The sequence below is a fragment of the Amia ocellicauda genome, chromosome 20, assembly GCF_036373705.1.
Source record: "Amia ocellicauda isolate fAmiCal2 chromosome 20, fAmiCal2.hap1, whole genome shotgun sequence".
Lineage (NCBI taxonomy): Eukaryota > Metazoa > Chordata > Actinopteri > Amiiformes > Amiidae > Amia > Amia ocellicauda.
This window is the reverse complement of record NC_089869.1, coordinates 16,412,389-16,428,855: the sequence shown is the minus strand read 5'-3', so window position 1 is coordinate 16,428,855 and position 16,467 is coordinate 16,412,389. Positions and strand designations below refer to the sequence as shown.

At 36.0% G+C, this 16,467-nt stretch overlaps 1 protein-coding gene across 2 annotated transcripts in view; it reads right to left on the bottom strand.

Moving 5' to 3' along the window:
* Positions 1–314: 314 nt before the first annotated feature.
* zcchc24 (zinc finger, CCHC domain containing 24) overlaps positions 315–16,467 on the bottom strand; it is a 38,784-nt gene continuing 22,631 nt past the window's right edge. The window contains exons 3-5 of one of the 2 annotated variants that reach the window (XM_066692779.1): positions 4,007–4,171; positions 3,061–3,119; positions 1,532–1,621 (exon numbers count right to left, since the gene is read on the bottom strand). In XM_066692779.1, the coding sequence (XP_066548876.1) occupies positions 3,081–3,119; positions 4,007–4,171 (204 nt within the window). In that variant the 3' untranslated portion in view covers positions 1,532–1,621; positions 3,061–3,080. Of the gene's footprint in view, positions 1,622–3,060; positions 3,120–4,006; positions 4,172–16,467 lie in introns of both variants that reach the window. The other variant, XM_066692778.1, reaches the window with a different exon arrangement.

The following is a 16,467-nucleotide window of genomic DNA, read 5'->3' as shown; positions in this document are numbered from 1 at the left end:
GCTTATCTGGTACTATTTAATTAACAGTGCAACAGACCTGAGTAAAAACTTTTGCAATGTAACAGCACCGTATTAAAGCCCTGCACATCTACTTTGTATTTTAAATGCAGTATGAGATACAGATCATGTTAGTTAAAACTTGTTATTTTATAAATTGGTGAGAATGATGGGTAAATGCCACCTTTTGGGAAAAGTAGTTTGCATGTTATGAAAGGGGTTTAATTCACAGTGCTGAATTTACTGAATTCAGTGCAGCAAATGCTGAATCCACCCAGACTAAATTCTGTTACTTTATATATATATATATATATATATATATATATATATATATATATATACAGAGAGAGAGAGAGAGAGAGAGAGAGAGAGAGAGGGGGAAAGAGGGAGGGAGGGACAGAGGGAGGAAAGGAGAGAATTTACATTACCCTAGAACTCTGCAGCTAAAATGACCCAAAGTGGGGGTTTTGCAAGTTACCTCCAGGCTGACTCAGTATGTGGTATTGAAAGGTGTATGGGTAATACAGACATTTACTTCACCTGTGATTAATTTATTAAACCAATAATTATTTAGTTTTTTTTACTGTGCATGACATTGTTTGTATGGAAATGTTGTGATTTGTGGTACTGCACAGGAGCTTTTCAAATGGAACATCATTAATTGTGAAGCTACACATATATATATATATATATATATATATATATATATATATATATATATATATATGTGTGTGTGTGTGTGTGTGTGTAGCTTCAGTGTCAAGCTTGTTTTAATGTAAATGAACAATTTAATTATAAGTGACCTACCCATAGCATTTTAAGGTCCACTAAACATGAGCAGATAATGGTGAGTAGTATCTCTCTTGCAAACCTGACCTCCATTGAGATTAGCTATATAATTTACAGTAGTATTTTAACAAATATTGAAGCACTGCTACTTAAAATCGTGTGTATGTGTATGTCCCGACTAAAATGAATACTGTTGCAGATTTACTTTTACTACATAATCTATAATCAAGCCATGCAAAATCTCCAGTAATAAATAGCTAGGCAACAGGGACAAATTCTTCATAATCCCTAAATTAATTCACAGTTGATTTGATGTGCTGTTGACCCAATGATCAATAAAGCCAATAAAGGGCCTAATTAAATTAACAAAACATCAATAATAATAGTAATCAGCACATCCTCATATTTCACTTGACAGGGAAAAGAGAACAAACGATATTGTAAACAAATAATCAATAGACACCATCCTGAGGTCATCTATTGCTGCTGATATGGGTAGCAATACTGTCTAGGTCAGTGATACTGCAGTGAACACATTTTCAGTTATACAGATACACAGGTAATGCGTTACATTATATTGGTATTTTAAGGCCTATTAGCAGTGAAAATATATACAAATATAATTTGGCAAGTTTCATGTCGTAAAGAGCACTTTGTCAACGGACTAGTAAAGACCAGAAGGACAGGCGGGGCTTGGAGGAGAGGCCATCCTTTCTGTGGTTTATTGCACTCGGCGGCAGTAGTAGCCAAGAACTTTGCATTTTTCACACAGGTGCTGAGGGTGCTCCTTGCTCTGGTCCGACACATCCAAGCCATCAGGCTTCTCCAGGGGGCGCTAGACCAATAAACAGAGAGAGCACGGCATGAACCCTGCAAACCTCACACAAGGACACATGTGGTTTGCTGAAGGTACCATTTTAAAGACAGTGGGGATTATTATTATTATTATTATTATTATTATTATTAATCATTTCTAGAAAACATTGTGTACATCAATCCTTTATGCAGCTAGGGAAATTATTCTGAAGAAAAGGAAACTTAATATTCATAGATAATTTTAATATCAAAAACACTACTATTTAAAGTAATAGTATTATAATACAGTAATAGAGTAATAGGAAGGTAATAAAATACTAATACAATTATATATCTAAAAAGTATAAAGCACTGTTTATGGTGCACAAGAATGTTTTCTGGTTTTTATTGATGAGGATGTGCCTCCAACACACCGGTGATATGATAAAGCATGGAGATGTTTATATCAATTTTTTTCAATGTTTAAAAATAATTTAAAAATTGATATTTGGAGTAAATAGCAATATCCAATATGCCTGTGACTTTCATAAGGGAAATTGTAATTTATTTGTTTAATTTAAACAATTATTTAATTATATGGTGATTTATTTGTTTAAAATCTGAAAGCACTGTCTCATGGGTTTCATGAAATATTTATTAAAGCAACATTTGAAAGAAGAACAAATGTTAGTTTAATTCTTAGACACAATGTTATCTTATAACTCTTTATCTTTTAGTCTGCTTGTTAATTGACCCCCTGGCTACCATGTAGGCGTCTATGAATAACATTGCCCAAAATCTACATTTTCTTTTGTCATATTAGCCTTGCTAACTGAAAGTAAAAAGTGCATGCACTATTTTTCTTTTTTACTTTTACATGCTGTGATTAAAATGAAGGCATATATTGTCATGTTTATTGATATAAACCAGCTAGAAAACGCGGAGGAAATCAGCACTGGGAATTATTTTCTTGGAAATGAAGCAAAGGATACTGGGAATACCTTTCAGAGCCAACACTTTTTTGGATGGCTATCATAAACAATACCTCTGCAATCATTTATTTTCCCGCCCTACGTTGATGGAGCTAATTTTTTTTTTTTTTTGCCCAGCAGCTACCAGGCCCAAGAACTGTTATTGTTTCCAGAGAGATGAAGATGTATTTCATGAATATCGGAAAGCAGGTCACTGAGGGCCGGTTAGGAGAGACAGCGCAGTGTCTGACTAGAATGCATTTGCTACAGGCTGTTAGGCCAACTCTGTGCAGAATAATAAAGATAGAAAAATAAAAGTAGCCAGATTCTGAAATTTAATGCAGGTTTGGGTTAAACTACTTTTAAACAGTTTCACCATCTCTAAAGTTATGAGGATATTGTTTCTCTTGGCTCTATTGACACTATCTTCCTATTTTACCTTCACTGTTAAAGTTAAATAAAGTCATGACATTCAGAAGGGAGACATACTCCCTGGGTTTATACACACCCTGTCCTAATTTGGTCCAATCATCTTGTCCTCAAGGTTGAAACAGTGCTCAGCAAACTCTGCAAATATATATGTAGATATGGCTTTTAAGGTCACCCTTTAATTTGTTTATGTATCCCAGATACTAAATAACCTAAGATTATGTTTACTAAGAAACCAAATGTTGCCCCATTCTCAGGATTGCAAGAAACAATCCAGCCTGAAACTGTCACAGCCAATTTCTAGTGGTACATGTTCTGAAAACTATTAATTCATTTAGGCATATGCATTTTTCTTCTAATTAGTAATCCCTTTACATTGAAAGATATTGGAATTAGTTTGCCCAGACTTCTTCCAAAGAATAAGCATACACTTGATGGACTGCTTCAGCTTTTTGCCGAACATAATTACAAACAGATGAGCAATAGATTATTTTTTGTAAACATGGCTATCTGAGAGAGAACTGGGCTTCTGTTAAGTAACTGTCATAACCTGAGTTATGACATAAGTCATGTCAATCCAGTTGGATAATATAATGATTCTGATGCTGATTATTATTCACAACATTGTTTTTAATTTAATTTTGTTCTAAACAACAATTCTAGAACAGAGTTGGTTTGTTTTAAAGAAACATTCTGTTTACTTTGGCCCTAACTGCAGAGGCTGAGTGTGTAATTTCGGCTTGAGTTGTCCAGTGGACTGCCTACAACTCCAAAGCAAAAGAAACTTCTAATGGGACCACATCATGCAATCTGCCTCTGGATTCAATTACTGCTAGCAAAAAAGGGAGTTACTGGGAGAAAAATCAGTTTAAGCATGGTAAGAGATAGGATAGTTTTGTTTTGTGTTACAAATATGTCAGTTTAAACATCTATATAGGAAATATGGTAAATCACTTGTCCTTCTTTTCTCCAGTGACCTATTTACCATTTATAGCTTTCATATCAGTACGCCATTTCATGAATACCTGCTTGTGTGGGTAAACATTGATGTGGCACTTGATACATTCTTGTCCCATATTGGCCCAGGAATTTCCACTCATCCACTTCCTCTTGCACTTGGGGCATTTATATTCACCAAAGCATCTTTTCTTCCCTTGATATGGAGTCAGGCCTTCACCTTTGGGTCGTGCCTGGAAAGAGACCACAGAAAGAACACAATCTTAGATCTCTCATAAACTGCATTGGACACTGCATCAAGGTTACATTTTTCTTTTGAATTCAGTTTGGAATATGTTCTGAGTGATTCCGATTTGAATTCCCCTCAAAACAGATCAATGTACTGAATAATCTGATGGTGGTTATCATCGCTAACAATGTTTTCTAAGTTTTTTTTTTGTTTTTATGTTTTTTTCCCTTAAATCAGTTGAAAATCTACAGTAGAAGGTCAAACCATATTTGCAAATACTGATATACAAAAAAAGCTGAACACTAAAGGATTAACCATAATTCTGCAGCTCATGCTCTTAGCAAATGCTACTATACTTAAAGACACCAAATGTTTTCCAGGCAGTGGTTAATAAGCCAAGCACCCATGTGTTTAATGACCAGAAACTGAATCCCGGGCTCTGTGACTCTGGTGACCCATGAAGGGGAAAGTGTAGCGTACTGTAGACAATATATTACAAGTTTACAACTCTACAATCTCTGGACTGGAGATGTTGCACAGACTAGTAAAGTGTTAAGTTACTTTTAGTATAGAAAACTTTTAACCTCCCCTTGGTTTTACACTATAAATTTGAGTGGTCATCGTATGACAAACTTTAATGTCAGTACAATGTGTGTGACTAAAAAGAATGTAATGAAACATGTAATTGAATCTGTAGACTACTGAAATTAATCTAATAGTGTATGTGTATATTTATGTATTTGTAATGTTCAATTTAACTTAATTACTATTTTGATAGGCAGTGTGTGTTAGCAACTAAGAGATATGAATGAGTGAGTAAAGTTGACATATAAGGAGTCCAACTAATGTAACTGTTAAAGATTTGTAAAGAAAAGTCACATATGGGTTTTTAACTCCTGGCTACTGTTATTGGATTTAATTTAATTTTTTTTAAATGCTCTTATTTATTCTTAAGGGTACAACAAACAAATGTAAAAAACCTGTATAGTGTTACATGACTAAGTATAATGTTCAGCCAAAGCAAACAAAATACAGAAGTTTACTAAACTCGGTCACATTTGATAATGTTGATCTCTAGTTTTTCAAAACAATCGCTGTCACGTCCTTACAGGCAAACTCCTGGCCAGATTCGCTTAATCTGTTTACCTGTTTGTGCATAATAGTTAGGGTAAATATCTTAATTCCTGGAAGTCAATGGGAATAGTCATGCTTTAAGGCAACCACACACACAAGGCAGAATATGGCTAAGTGGTTTTAATGTGATTTACAGACTGTAATTCAGCTTGGTGACTGCCGGTTGCTGGAGTTATGACTCCATCAAATCACTTAAGCTACTTATACAATTTGGCAAGATATAATGGTGTTAATACACACTTCCCTGCCAGATACTCAGACCCTGAGGGGTAAGTAGAATCAACATGCTGGTACATATAGTTTCTGCTGATTTGCACCGTCACAGCTCGGTGGAGCAGCACAAGAGTGGCACGTGGTAAAAAGGCTTTGTCAGATTGTAGGGTGTATCCTATAGGCTGGTGGATCTAGTCTCAAATTCAGAATATGCCATTGAATATATATAAAACACATGTAAAAGTGAGTCTGTGAATAATAAGAACTTGAATCAACTGCATCTGTTTAATTTTCTAACAAGCAACTTATTTATTTTGCCAGATGCCAGCCCAATGTTTTTTCTCTCAAACATACAATTAAATAATAGTCAGCAAATTACCTCTCTAGTTTAGTTTGGCTAGAAAAAAAAGTTTCAGTATTATCTGATTGCTTCACAAGATATAGTATGTAGGCTGTTTTTTTAACCCCCCCCCCCCCATGTATCTGGACAAAGTTACATATAAGTTAAATGGAGAAACCTATTCTAAGTTAATTTCTAAATCCATTGACAACATTTGTTTGACAGTGTATTGATTTATTTGATTTGATTTCTCACATGGTTCAGTATCTAAGGGAGCAGTATTTAAATAATATGGCATACAGACACATTTTACATTGAAAGTCATTGGCATCAGTTGCTGGAAAAAAATCTGACCTCATAGTTTTATGAGAAAGCGTGATCTAATATAATTATTTTACAAGCAAATTCTGAATAAAGGTACAGTATCCAGAAGTGTAGTTTTTTTGTAAAATACAAAATGGAAGTCAAAATTATTGGGCCACCTGGATATCTTACAAAATTACAGATAAGAAAAACTACTCAGCTTATTGAAAATGTTTTCCAATTCAAAAGGAAATTACAATTTTACTGAAAGTGTACAGCAGTTACACTCATTAAACCATTATCTTGTAGAGGATTGTATGGTATGGATTATAGGGCTAATCCTTTCCCAACCATTAAATAATTAAACAACATAATTTATCCTGCCCTATTAGGAATAATGTTTGTTGGTTATACTTGATTGTTATCAGTAACGAGACGTAATGTAGTGGAAAATATGTTCAACACCCTTTATTCTCATGGGACTATAGTGCACCACTATACAATTTCACTTATTTTCAGCTTGAATGCATTACTTGATAATTTTCAATATAACTAATTATAAATGGTAACACCAAGTGTATGAAAAGCTCCATTATAGGATAAAAGATGACACATCATATGCCCTAGACGTTGCCTGAGGATACACATGATATTCTGTTTACAACATTAAGTGCTTACTTTTGAATATAGTGTGAAACTGGCATTTGACTAACTGCGATGAACATCAGACTCATTATAAGTCACATCTTAATTAATATATTGCGGACCTCTGATTTAGTTTAGTGCTGTGGGTTCAGACAGCAAAACAATCTGAACTGAATAATAAAGTTCCACAAGCTTTCTACACCCGAATGATTAATCTGTTCCATGAACAAGATTCAAATTAAATCAGTAACGTTTTCTTTTGATGAGAAATCTAAGAAAGATTAAGCAGAATGATTCTGAGTATAGCCTATATTGTGTAATACAGAGCAACTTGGCACTTAAAATGAAGGCTTTCAGTATCTACTGTGGATAATAAGCTAAGTTGTGAAGTATATTATGATTGGAGGCAATAAAATTAAAGAATCTAACCAAGCACACCACAAACCAGTGGCTTCCTTACCAGTTAAAGATAGGATCTGGAACCTTTCCACTTTCCACTATGTGCACGATACAGATATTCACACTGATTACAAAACTCATTAGTCATATTTTAAGTGGGGCAGTTGTTACTGTTTTTGTTTAGCAACTTCAACACCATCAAAATACTATCTTTAACAGTTCCAAAAAATGCAAGACCGTAAACCGTAGTCTTTAATGGAAGGATCTGATCTACACTTTGCAGAATCCTGTTTATTGGAGACAAACTTTTCCAGAGACAGCTTGGGACTGTCGTACAAACAAGCCTGTTGTTTTGTTAATTGGAAGCAGAACTGAAAAACATCAGAATTCTAGTGCTCGGCCCTCCGATCTTGTCTTGACAAAAGAGCCGGTGTTGCAAATATAAAATCTATTTATGATACTCTACAGGTTCACGGGAATAGAAATGCATTGGTTCACATGTACCACAGAAGTCTCCTTCACAGAAGGAAAATGCTCAAATCTGATTTTACAAAATTGACAAGAAAAGCTTCAGGGCAAAAATCACCAATAAGCCTATTGTTCACTTTCAAAATTATGTTTCCTAGTAGTGACCCCATGATGATAATTATAAAATCACCCAAACACTCAGAGTTTTCTACTCCTTAGATGCATTGAGAACTCAAAGAAAAAATAATTTTGCAAAACAGTTACAATAACCTCTCTGTTTGTGCAATTCATGTAATCAACTTAGTTATGCAATAGACTAAACAAGAGCTGACAGGCGATCTGTATTTTGTGTTTACACTGTTCTGGATGATGCAAAACCTAGAAGGCAATGGATTCAGTTGGGTTCAAAACATGCTTCATAATAACTTAAAGTGACTCAGTCGGTATGATTCTACATTTGATTTCACTAAGGGCCTAGTAAAGTGAGAAGCTTTCTAGTCACAAATTAAATGGACGCCATCCACAGCGGTCAACAGAGCATCATCATCTCTGTTGGCCAAGTGAATTATGGATCTGAAAATAATGTATTATTCAAGCAGTGAAGCAATTTAATACAGGAATTCAGCCAGTTCTATTGATGAGACTGCCAGATTGCGTCCACATTTGTTCAAACATACAATAAGAATATAATAATATTGTGGCTGATTATTTCTCAGAGGCTTTTGTGCAGCTGTGTTTTTGTCTCTGCAGCTCCAGTGCCACACATACATGTTTCAGGCAATTTAATATTGTTTTGTACTTATATATTATTAGTAGTATCTTAGTACAGTAAGCATAATTACTAGAATTATTCAGTACTGGTTGAATTCAGGGTTTTAATTGTTCTATAATGTGCAGCATTATAATAACAAATAATGGGGGGTGGGGGGAAATGAGTTTGGGTTCATTCATAACTAATGCAGCCTTAACTATTTTCACATTTATTCTTCATTGAATGGCTCAGGTCTGCTTTTACAAAAAAATCTATCTTCTTATTATGAGCATTGCTATGATAAGTCCACGTTCATTGATCATTGGAAAGAACTACTGTACTTTCATATATTAAATGAAAAATTGAGAAAAAGTGTTAAATATCCACACCGAACAGGACATTTAACTGGTTAAAAGAATGGCCTGATAAATCCTGTAACTGTAAATCTTCTTAAACTGAAAAGAAAATGACCGTTGGATTTGAAATGAACCCCCTCCCTCCAGCTGTGCTCCCCAGGGAGGGTAGGGGAGGCCCAGGCCTCGCTGAGCTATCAATGAGCTGAGCCTCTCTTCTATAGGACAAATACCTCAGCTACACAGTCATAACTCCCAGCTGGAGCGGGCCGTCCAATCAAGCCATAAAAGACTGGGGGGAGAGGAAATCAAAACCAGATGAACGCCATTCTGATATAACACAAGAAAATGCTAAACCCATCATAAAAAAAAAAAAACTGCCTGCTTCGAATTAAGTTATATTTTGGAGTTTGAGCAAAAGCACAATAACAATGATGGAGATCTGCTTGTTAAAACCATGGAGAAAATGCATAGTTAATACTGACCAAATGGTAAGAGATGGAGTATAAAATTATTTTACCCTTCACTATCTCAACCACACTTGTTTTTTGGTAATTGGCGTTCCTAAACCATGTCATCCAGTGCAATACAGGGATAATCCTAGTGGTAGATTGACTCTTCATTAATTGAATACGAGTATTTTGTCTTCCTATGTATTACTCTTCTAGTGGGTACAGCCTGCATTTTTATCTTCAAGGGGGAAGTGAAAACATGATGAAATACATAATAATACATGTGCATATCAGTGTCATGCATGGAAACCAGATGAGAGTAAACACAGATCTTCTGTATCTTCACCTACTTTCCACTAGGAGTCACTCGCTGAACCCAGCAATGGTGGTCTGTGCCTGTCATTTCCTTCTCAGGCAGCCGCAAACAACCAGCTGCACACAACAGACTGACCGAGAGTCATCTTCCTGATAGAGGAAGGAGCTTGTACTCCGCAATCCCAGCAAAACAAACACACTCATACAAAAGGTGAAAGGGCAGGAAAACCTTAACGCTTTCAGTCAGAGTTACTACAAAGAAAGGAGTCAACATAACACAATCAAATATGTGGTTTGTAGAACATATTGTATGAAACTTGAAAAAATAGTACAAGAACTGTAGCTCCCCTCTCTGAATCATTGGGAAAACATAGAGGGTGTTCTGCTAACAGCTGGAAGGTAATGAATTAAACCTAACTGGTCAGTTAAGTCATATATTTTTTTTACTGGGAAGTATGCTTGGTCAAGGAAGCAAATTCAGAGAAATTAATATCCCAGTATCTGTACTTCATCTGAGCAGGGAAAAGTGTTCACTTCGGACTGCAGCCATTATTTAAGTGGCCTGTGACAGTGCACAGATCATCATAACAAGGTTCAGAGCAGAATCGCTAAGCAGACAAAAAAACTTTGGAACCAGGGCTTTATGGCAGAATAACTATCTGAAGGGGGACTGTTGTCTAAAATCTGTTTAAGAAGCAATTTGTCAAATGCCAAACGGCGCCAAACCGAGCAGGTCAAATCCCTTTACAATGTGAAATTGTAGATTTACAGAATGCCTGGAAAAAGTATTTTGGCAATCACTTAATTCAGACTTTGAAATACTGTACGTCTTGTTCCACTGTGTCACACTGAGGCGAAGTGCTGTAGGTGTGTTTTACATGCTGCCACAGTTAGCATAGAGAACATGGCGACCATACGAAGGTTTTATTTGCTGTTGTACCCTTGAGCAAAGTACTCAAACTACCTAGATTGGTAAAGTACCTCTCCCGCAAAAACCCAGCTGTATAAATGGGTAATTGTATGTAAAAACTTATTGTAACAATCGTAAGTCACCCTAAATAAGGGAGTCTGCTAAGAAATACACAAATAATAATATGCAAAATAGTTGAACATATTTTCTAATGAATGTGTCATTTAATTAGATCGTATGTGTTTTCATCTAATAATTTCATCCCCAAATTATTCAGTCTTAAAGGAACTGCACTTTTTATCTATACCAAACCAAAGATATGTCCAGAGCTTAACAGTATAATGCTTCTCACAATTAAGTTATTGGCCTTTTATCCTTTATTAATGCCTTTTGAAACCAGTACTTTTCAATTACAGCAAAATGACAAATTATTGGAAAAGTCCGTCAAAAAGTATATTTCACGTTAAACTTTAAAAGTGTGATGCCATATAGCGGTTTAATCATTACCTGCAAACTGCCTAATGGTGTTGTGTGCCAGTCTAACATAATACGTAATTTTTGGTAGTTTGTGGTTTAAAAGCATCAGGCTACACATATAATGTATAACTGCACTATTAAGTAGAGCACTGTCTTCTTCTTGTTGAGAGAAACAGTAATGGCTAAAGAAGATACAGCTGATGGCTATCCTTTAAACTAAAGTACAAGAGTGGCACTGTCGCTCATCAGCTGTGTGTCTGTGTCTTTAGAAAGAGCACTTTTTAATTAGTTAGTTCCGCAGCCGTCTAGTGAAGGCCAGTCCTGTCCTGTGTGAGAATTCCAGTCAGGTGCTGAAAATAACTCTTCTGTTCTATTACATATTAATTCCAACCAGGCCGGCTAAATGAAGCTAGTGTTCTGGAGTCCTCTGGGTCCTTTGCTGGTGCAGCTGTCTCTTTTTATGCCTGTGCAGAAAATAAATGCAGAAGAAACTGACAGGGGAAACAGGTGTGCTGTTAAATGTGAAATTTGGCTTCTCACAATGCCTCTGTGTTTTCAAACACAATCCTCAAGCAATGCATAAATGTGTGACTGGACCTTGAAAAAAAAGATCAACAAATCCTCTCCCTGTGATGAAAGCAAAGAGAAAAGTAAACAAAACCGCTTTCACTGCAGGATGTCTATAAAGTCATTAAAGTTGGAATATGTATTAGTAATTAGTTCTGTTGGAATCACGTCTTAAGAGTGTGGATAAGCAATGCAAATCCTTAAAATGCTTTTAAATGATGAGTTGCATTTCACAGACTCGACAAAAACAAATTACTAATCCAAGAAATTGATTCTTCTGAGGCTTACAATGAGTTTTTAGTAGTGGTTAAAATATACATTGAAACCCATTGACTATAGAACTCAGCAAGTTTGCCTTCTTGTTATAATGCATTCCTTTTCCTTGTCATGTCATGCTTTTAGTTGAAGAAATAAAAAAAAACTAATATCCCCCCTCCAAAAAAACCTAAAACCTGGCACTTCAAATGGCAAGTGGTCATTTTTAATCAGTTTTGAAACACAAGTAAGACTTGGCCTCCAGTTTTTTTCTAGGTTATTACAAAGGAAAGACATGTTTTCCAAGTATTCCAGATAGTCCTGGACTGTTTCCTGGTTCCTGGCAAAGGCCCCAGGAGGCTGGCTGCTCCCTTTGCCAGCATCTGGAAACCATCAGAGTAAACAATGGAGTCCTCGGAGTTGGAGCCCCTTCCTCAGCTCCCGCGGGACTTCAATCCAGAGAACATGAGAACACAAAAACCATTGGATACCATGTGGTCAATTACTCCAGACTAACAAACCTGAGCTCTTTCCTACTTTCTGTTTAGTTTGGCCCAGCTGCCCAGTTTCACAGTGGAGCCCAGCTGCTACAAAAGAGGGGAAAGAAAACATAACTAAATAAAATGTACCCTAACCTTTTCATTGCAAAACCTTTTCATTGCAAAACTTTATCTTTTAACTCCATTATTACATCTGCACACCAGAAATGTTGCTAGGGGAAGCCTTGAAACAATTTCAACCTCCAGTAAAACCCAGTTATTCCACTTTTTGAAGCACTTTCTGTAGCACAAGTTAGTAACACACTATGTAGGCTGCCGAACTTACATCTAAAACGTTTTGTCCTTTACTATAGGTGCTTGTTTAGGATAAATAATTTGGAAATGGGTATCATGTTGGATATATACCTGACCAATGAGAATGTTTTTTTATTTTTCTCTAAAGATGTTTGTCTATTATTCAAATGGAGTGCACACAGACATGTTTTAAAGCACTTCAGAATTGCGAAGTGGCCACCATTGAGTAGAGAGCTAAATCTAGACAAAGACAAGTTTAACGTCTACACTTATTTTGTCTGCAAGCAGCTGCTGCTTCTCTGCCATAACTGCTGGGATATACATTCCTGTCCTGTACTGGTGTTACCAACCATAAATATCTGTGTTGCACAATCAGGGTATTAATGCACTCACTTCCTGTGTTTTCATCTGACCATGGAATGCAGATCATGCTTATAATTAAAACGCTGACCAACAGAATTTCTACAAGTGCACTTTTGCATACATTTATGATCAAAAAGGTTGGATATATAAGACACACATTTATGCTTACAAATCTTCTTTTCATTCCCTAGACTAATGCTATGATTAGTATCCCAGGCAAGGACTTTCATCATAAGATAGAGGTACCTTGCGTTTCAGCCCTTAAGGACTCAAAGCAGCCACATCAGGCAGACATAAATACCACAGCAATGCACTCACAATATATATGCCAAGACTGAGAAAGGCCATGACATAACACAGCAGTGGTGGTCTGTGGAGGTGGAGCACATACCCAATACTCTCAGCAGGAAACAGGATTATATCTTTTGCAAGGATACATCTACTTTCATTGGCAAATCAAACTAAGCTTATGTTTGAGCTTCATCAGCTCAGCAACTCAACTCAATGCAACACTCTCTGACACTGCGATCACACCGTTGCATATGACTCTTTATGAATGTCGAGCATGGAGAATCTGAATGTTTCCAATTCCCACGATTAAACTCTGCCAACTGTGCAATCTTAGTTTACAAGGATTTAGCATGCATTTTATCATTTTAATACAATTCATGTTTTATTTTGAAATGTAGCATGACCAATTTGAAACGGACTTCTATTACTCCCACCTTTTGGAATGTGCAATTGCGGTTTTCGTCTCACCAATGCAAACCACACGATAGCACCGAGAAATGATTATCTCTGCCATCTCATTCAACCTCTACTCCAGTCAAACTATAGCTTACTGGACAGTGGAAGGCAATGCGACTCATTGTGGATCATATTCAGTATTCAGAGTATTTCCAGTATATACATTCAACTGTGGCATGTATCCTCTATCTAATACTGGCAATCAATTATAAGATACAAAATATCAAGGGTGTGGTTGTTTTTTTCTGAACAGCTCAGGGTGGCTTATATTGTCAAAACCATTTAAGAAACATAGTGAATTAATGTTTTTGTGTGCAGACTCATGATGTACATAATTTTCAGTTATTTTGGGGCTTGACCTACAATTTATAAATGCAATAAATTTTTCAGCGTGAGGTCATCTCTTTTAGTTTTTTAACTTAATAATAATTATGAAGCTGTAAAGTATAAATCCCTCAGCATGTGCATGTAACAGCCTTGAGAAGACTTTTTGTCTAGTGCTTTTTGAATCATTAGGGTATTATACAGTATTTCCTTATTCAAAAAGTGTGTGAATGTATTACAGTGGAAAATGATTAATACAGCCCTCTGTGGGCCTAGCAAATATTACCAGCTCTGCAGAACTTGGACTCCTGAGTAAAAAAAAAAAAAAAAAAAACGAATGCTGAACACTGAGCAGCAAGCAATTGATTTATACACTGCTGTGCCTACCGGGGTTTGTCATAGGAAAACAAAAATGATATTGTCTTATAAAGAGTGTGAAATCGTATTTGTTATGTCTATCAACATTCCACACAAAAACGTGTCTAAAATCTGCTGCTCAAGTAGAGCACATGAAACACAAACACAACGTCCTTCAATATTGGAGAAGAGGCCACTGGAGTGCAGATACAAGCATTGTTTCATGGGTTGATGATCCTTTAAAAACACTATTCTATTAAATAGCCATACTTGCAGATACTTTTTTTATAATCTGTTATATGTTGCATATTTTGTGGTTTCACTTCCCATGATTATCTACAGCAGAATATAAAAATGATTCATTAATTGAATTAAAATTCTATTTAAAAAAACGACACCAGGAAATAATTGAAATCCCCTTTTTTTTACTGAGATTTCATCATACACACTTTTGTGTATAAGCACTGTTACAAACAACAACAACAAAAGACATTTCTCTATCTAAAGGACATTAAACATAAGTGTGGACTGTAGTTAATTTGTTAGATTCATGTTAAGTTCCTTAAAAAATTACACGCATTTTGACAACCTAATCTCAAGGGGATATAAGTAGTAAACACTTCTATTATGTCAGTCATCCTCTGGGGCTGTTCTCTAAATTGCACTTATGGGAAATAATCTACAGTTTCTTGCCGTTTAGTTATTTCCCTATGTCCTACATTTTTTTAATAGCCACAGGCATCTCAACCACTTTAATAGCTGAATAGAAAGCAGAATAACAGGACAGCACAAAGACTGAGACATGTTGCCTTTCACTGTTGCGTTCAAAGTTTCATTCATTGTAAACATCTGGGAAATTCTAAAAAAGAAAGAAAAACTAATAACCACATGAGAGAAAAAATTGGATGTTATGTGAGAAGGCTTCACTCGCTCTCCGTTCGGTAGTGTGAAAACTAGAGACAGCTGTGCTGAATTGAATAGAGGTTATAAAATCTTTCTGTGTGCTGCAGTTTGCCCACAACACACTCCAGAGATGGGTAATAAGTCTATCCTGTTAAAACCTGCACATCCACATTTGCATCCTGTTTTTGTGACAATGACAATTCTACTGGCAGATGTAACAGGGTGTCTGTAAAGGGAAGTGGAGGGAAATTGTGGGAGGGTGCATAAATGAGGATTAGGATCACAACGTTCTACTCGCTGTCATCCTCTCAGCGATTGTGCAAACATAAAAGTAGCTGGAAAAAAAAATCTCAAAGAACTTGAGTCCAGTTTCCCCGTCCATTTCAAATTCACCCGAACGATATTGTGTTTGTTTATTGTGATATTGTTTGAAAGCTAATGAAAAGGGACAGAGTAACAGTGCTGCAGCTGTAGCCTTTTCAGCGTCCCTGCATTAGCATGCACATGACAGGAAGGCAGAGAGCAGACATTCCCCTGCATGGCCATGAACAGGCCATTAACCCATACAAGCCAGGCCCGGAAGAGTCCACTAGCATCCAAGAAGGATTTAATTTATGCTCTTTTAAGTAAACTGAAAGGTTATGAGTTCATCCACACATACAGTCAAGTCTTTTAGAACTGGATACAAACCAAAGGGTGTATTTATGAACGTTTTCCAAACAGGTTTAGTCATAATTGAAGTAAGACGTCTATAAACCATTACCATACCATATACTCCCAATAATTGTTTTGGCTGAATAGAATTACCAAACATAATTATACTGGAAAATAAATAACATAATAATTAGCAATAATTCACATTACTTGGATACACAAGGACTACTGATTTATTGGATTGAAGTAAACGTTTCAGCGTGCATGTGATTTAATTTTTCTGCAATACGTTGCTTTCGGTCTGAATCACTAACTGTTGTACGATGCTGCCTGCAGACAATCCACATACAGAAGAACAATGACAAAGGACAGTTTCTAAGATACTAATAAAGAATTTTGTAAAATTCAGTGCTGCTTTCTCCTCCACACATGTAGATCAGACATGTGATAATGTGCTGAAGTTACGCATTTATATTGGCCCCTCTTCTTATTTTCTGCCTCAGTACAACAAACAAGGCCTCTGAGTAAAAAGGAAAATCAAACAATGTATTTCCATTGCTACTACTGAAGGAATAG